General features: G+C 47.2%; 1 protein-coding gene across 1 annotated transcript; it reads right to left on the minus strand.

Annotated features, from left to right (window-relative positions):
• Positions 1 to 1,258: 1,258 nt before the first annotated feature.
• On the minus strand, positions 1,259 to 2,474 carry LOC137591652 (creatine kinase M-type-like). Its single transcript, XM_068309789.1, has one exon. It carries the CDS (start codon positions 2,450 to 2,452, stop codon positions 1,307 to 1,309), a length of 1,146 nt encoding a protein of 381 aa, XP_068165890.1. The 5' UTR covers positions 2,453 to 2,474; the 3' UTR covers positions 1,259 to 1,306.
• Positions 2,475 to 5,613: the final 3,139 nt, after the last annotated feature.

Raw genomic sequence — 5,613 nt, forward strand, 5'->3', positions numbered from 1 at the left:
CTTCTTTCCAGACATGTTATTGAAACATTTTTCACTTTCATCAGTGTTATATGTCAATAGTTAGACATTCTATGTTGAAAAAAAGCAAAAATTTGATAGTGAGCTGTATATATGGAGGACCAGGCTCTATTGAAACATTCAAGGTGTCACGACCTGGCTCGGGGTCTGCCCCCATTCTCGCGCTGGATTGTGGAAATGTTCTCCAAAGCTAATCAAACAGTAGTTTTCATCTTATATTTTATTCATCCTAAACTGGGAAATTTAAATGTTGCAGCAGCATTCAGACACACAGAACAGAAACAGGGAAAATATAGATTGAAGAAAAATTAAGACATAAGGGGAAAGGGAATATTATTAAAAGTATTAATACCCTAGAATGGCAAGTGTGGCACTTTGTGGCCATACACAGGAATTAATGAAAGCCATATCTAAAACCTCAAGACTGGTGGAATTCTGATATATTAGAGGTGTTGTCCAGAGCGATGGCTTGTGGCAAGAATGACTTCCTGTCCCTGTCCCTTGGACAGTGCAGCTGTAGCAGTCTGTTTCGAGAAGAGGTGGAGAGGGTGATCAAGGTTTTCCATGATTGATAAACAGTTTGTTCATTGTCCTTCGAAGAAGGAGAGGAGGAAAGTGCGTTCGCACGAAGAGAAGAGGAGAGCCAAGAGTATAGGACTGAGAGTAGGGACGTTGAATGTTGGAACTATGACAGGAAAAGGTAGAGAGTTGGTTGACATGATGCAGAGGAGGAAGGTAGACATACTGTGTGTCCAGGAGACCAGGTGGAAAGGTAGCAAGGCTAGAAGTTTAGGAGCAGGGTTCAAGTTGTTCTATCATGGTGTAGATGGGAAGAGAAATGGATTAGGAGTTATCTTGGAGGAGTTTGTTAGGAATGTCCTAGAGGTAAAAAGAGTGTCGGATAGAGTGATGAGTCTGAAACTAGAAATAGAAGGTGTAATGTTCTATGTTGTTAGTAGGCATGCTCCACAGGTAGGATGTGTTGTTTCATGGGGCACTTTTTATTGAGAAGTATGAACAGCTTTAATTATCCGTACTTTTTAGAACAAAAAAGTAGGTGATGCCACGTCTGCCCAGGCGAACCCGGCTCAGTGGAGGCTGATCCCAGGGTGTTACTAACCGACACTGGAGAACATGAAAAAAGGGTCGAGACAAGAAAAAAAAAACCTGGAAGGAACAAAGGTGAGCAGAGTCAAGAGTCTCTCAGGGAGCGATTTGCTCTGCACACCCAACAGCTGGCTCCATTGCACATGAATGGTCACTAGAAAAAAGATAAGATTGTCCCTCTTTACTTCTGGGCAGGGATCATGCCATCAATGGCCTCTCCCTTCTCCAGCTTCTTCTCCATCTCCACCATCAGCTTGACACCATCAACCACCAGCTGGACTTGGTCCACCTCGGAGGAACCCAGGCGGTCAGGGTTGGAGATGTCGAAAACGCCACCAACGGAGGCAGTGTCCACACCACCTGTGCCACGCTTCTGCAGACGCAGCCTGGTGAGGATTTCCTCAAACTTGGGGTGTGTGCTCAGCTTGGGCAGCTTGACGTGGACGCCGCCACGCAGGCCAGTACCCAGGTTGGAGGGGCAAGTCAGGACGTAGCCAAGATGCTCGTTCCACATGAAGCCGTGGTTGTGCTTCTTGAAGATCTCCTCAATCTTCTGCAGGCCAACGCAGAAACGCCTGAAGACCTCCCTCATGTTGCCGCCCAGCTGCATGGAGATGACACGCAGGTGATCCTCCTCATTCACCCAGACCAGGAAGGTCTTGTTGTCATTGTGCCAGATGCCTCTGGCGTCGGGCCAGTCGCGGGCCATACCAGCGCAGGTCAGCAGGGGAGAGACGGGCTTGTCAAACAGGAAGTGATCATTAATCAGCTGCTCCTGCTCGGCGTCAGTCATGGACTTCAGGGGGTAGTACTTTCCCTTGAACTCGCCATCCAGGCTGGTCAGAGCCTCAACGGAAAGCTTTTCAACGGCTCTGCGCTCGCCACGGCTGTTGTGGGGGGGCAGGGTGTATCCCTTGATGCTGCGGCCGGTACGGACACGGCTGGAGAGGACGTAGTTGGGGTCCAGGTCATCACCACCCTTTAGGTTCTCGAAGTTCAGGTCGGTCTTGTGCTTGTCAGTGGGCTTGTATCCACCATGACGATCGGAGATGATGGGGTCAAGCAGGTCCTTGAAGACCTCGTAGGACTCCTCATCACCAGCGACGCAGCCAACAGTCATGATGAAGGGGTGACCGGGGTTGTCAACACCAGTCTGGATGACATCATCCAAGGTGTAGCCACTCGGTGTCTGCTTGTCCCTCAACTTGCCGTAAATTTCCTTGGTCAGCACCTTGGCCATGTGGTTGTTGTGCTTGGACAAGTCAGGGTACTCCTCCTCAACTTTGTAGTTGAGTTTGAAGTTGTTGTGGGTGTTTCCGAAAGGCATGATTGCTTTCTAACACTGAGTAACAGACTGTAATCTGGTTGGTAGCTTAAAGGTTTACAATAACTCACTTGAGCTGGAGGAGAAGAAGAAATTCTGGTCGGACTTTGATGAAGTGATGCAGAGCATGCCTAGAAGTGAGAGAGTTGTCATTGGAGCAGACTTCAATGGACATGTCGGTGCAGGTAACAGAGGTGATGAGGAGGTGATAGGCAGGTTTGGTATCCAGGCGAGGAACGCAGAAGGACAGGACTTTGCAAACGGGATGGAAATGGCTGTAATGAATACTTTCTTCCAGAAGAGGCAGGAACATAGGGTGACCTATAAGAGGGGTGGTAAGAGCACACAGGTAGACTACCTCTTGTGTAGACGGTGTAATCTGAAGGAGATCCGTGACTGCAAAGTACTGGTAGGTGAGAGTGTAGCCAAAACAGCATAGGATGGGGGTGTATAGGATTACTCTGGTGGTGAGAAAGATGAAGAGGACAAAGGCAGAGCAGAAGACAAAATGGTGGAAGCTAAAAAAGGAAGAGTGTTGCATGACTTTAAGGAAGGAGTTAATACAAGCTCTGGGTGGTCAAGAGGTGCTTCCAGATGACTGGACAACTACAAGCTAATGTGATCAGGGAGACAGGTAGGAGAGTACTTGGTTTGTCATCTGGGAGGAAAGTAGATAAGGAGAATTGGTGGTGGAATGAGGAGGTACAGGAGTGTATACAGAGAAAGAGGTTAGCTAAGAAGAAGTGGGACACTGAGAGGACTGAGGAGAGTAGACAGGAGTACAGGGAGATGCAACATAAGATGAAGGTAGAGGTAGGAAAGGCCAAACAAGGGGCTTATGATGACTTGTATGCTAGGTTGGACAGTAAGGAGGGAGAGACTGATCTATACAGGTCGGCAAGACAGAGAGATAGAGATGGGAAGGACGTTCAGCAGGTTAGGGTGATTAAGGATAGGGATGGAAGTTCATTGACAGGGGCCAGTAGTGTGATGGGACGATGGAAAGAGTGCTTTGAAGAGTTGATGAATGAGAAAAATTAGATAGAACAAAGACTAGAAGAGGTGACTGTTGTGGACCAGGAAGTAGCAAAGATTAGTCAGGATGAAGTGAGGAGGGCAGAGGATGAAGAGTGGAAAGTCAGTCGGTCCTGATGATATACCTGTAGAGGTTTGGAAGTGTCTAGGAGAGGTGGCAGTAGAGTTTATGACTGGGTTGTTCAACAGGATCTTAGATAGTGAGATGATGCCTGAAGAATGGAGGAGAAGTGTGCTGGTGCCCATTTTTAGGAACAAGGGAGATGTGCAGAGTTGTGGCAACTACAGAGGAATAAAGCTGATGAGCCATACAATGAAGTTATGGGAAAGAGTAGTGGAAGCTAGACTAAGGGCAGAAGTGAACATTTGTGAGCAACAGTATGGTTTCATGCCAAAAAAGAGTACTACAGATGCAGTACTTGCTTTGAGGATGTTGATAGAGAAGTACAGAATAGGCCAGAGGGAGCTGCATTGTGTTTTTGTAGATCTGGAGAAATCTTTTAACAGGGTGCCCAGAGAGGAACTGTGGTATAGTATGAAGAAGTCTAGAGTGGCAGAGAAGTATGTTAGAGTGGTGCAGGATATGTATGAGGACTGTAAGACAGTGGTGAGGTGTACTGTAGGTGTGACAGAGGAATTCAAGTTGGAGGTGGGACTGCATCAGGGATCAGCTCTGAGCCCCTTCTTGTTCGCTATGGTGATGGACAGGCTGACAGATGAGGTTAGAAAGGAATCTCCATGGACTATGATGTTTGTAGATTGTGATCTGCAGTGAGAGCAGGGAACAGGTGGAGGAGAAGCTAGAGAGATGGAGGTTTGTCCTGGAAAGAAGAGGAATGAAGGTTAGCCGCAGTAAGACAGAGTACATGTTTGTGAATGAGAGGGACCCAAGTGGAAGAGTGAGGTTACAGGGAGAAGAGATCAAGAAGGTGGAGGATTTTAAGTACTTAGGGTCCGTGTCCAGGCAGGATGGAACGGGTGGAGTAAAGTGTCAGGTGTGATGTGTGATAGAAGAGTTTCAGCTAAAATGAAAGGAAAGGTGTACAAAACTGAGGTGAGACCAGCAATGTTGTTTGGTCTAGAGACAGTGTCACTGAGGAAAAGACAGGAGACAGAGCTGGAAGTAGCAGAGATGAAGATGCTGAGGTTCTCTTTGGGAGTGACCAGGAAGGATAGGATCAGGAATGAGTACATCAGAGGGACAGCACATGTTAGAGGTTTTGGAGATAAAGTTAGAGAGGCCAGACTGAGATGGTTTGGACATTTCCAGAGGAGAGATAGTGAATATATTGGTAGAAGGATGCTGAGTTTTGAACTGCCAGGCAGGAGGCCTAGAGGAAGACCAAAGAGGAGGTTTATGGATGTAATGAGGGAGGACATGAAGGTAGTTGGTGTGAGAGAAGAGTATGCAAAGAACAGGGCTGGATTGTGGCAATTGATTCGCTTTGACACCTGAAGGGAAAAGCCAAAAGGAAAAGAAGAAGAAGATGAACAGTTTGTTAAGAGTCCTCCCCTCCACCACAGTCTCCGGATTACAGCCAATCAAGAGCCAGGCTTCCTGACCAGCTTTTTGAGTCTGTTGGTGTCGCTGGTTCCGATGCTGTTTCCCCAGCAGACCACAGCAAAAAGAGAACGCTGGGCACAACAGACTGGTAGAACATCATCTTACTGCATAAATTGAAGGATCACAGCTTCCTCAGGACAAAATGTCTGCTCATCCCCTCCTTGTAGACAGTGTTGGTGTTGGATTTCTACTCCAGTCTGTATTCCAAATATTTTGACACAAAGTGATCTGTGGTCCTGATATAGCTTTTAAAAATCACTCATCTGAACTCCTCCCAAAACGCTTCGTTTCAGGCCTCCGGCTGTAGTATGCTAATGAGCTCCGTTGGTCAACGCCTCCTTCAACTAGGTCACGCACCTCTGAAGGAGAGCGTTAGGCTAACGGGACACTGTCTGGCATTAGATTTGTCATCACTATATGTTCGGAGGCCCCATTGTGTCGCTGTAGATTTATGACCCTGAGATGGACCTTGAAGCAGAGGCCCCTGAAGAGTTGTAGCAGGACATTTCTGAATGGTTAGTGCGTATGAACGTTACTTAGTTGGTTCTGTGTTTTGTTTTGTAAC

Source organism: Antennarius striatus, chromosome 24, assembly GCF_040054535.1.
Source record: "Antennarius striatus isolate MH-2024 chromosome 24, ASM4005453v1, whole genome shotgun sequence".
In the NCBI taxonomy this organism is placed as follows: Eukaryota; Metazoa; Chordata; class Actinopteri; order Lophiiformes; family Antennariidae; genus Antennarius; species Antennarius striatus.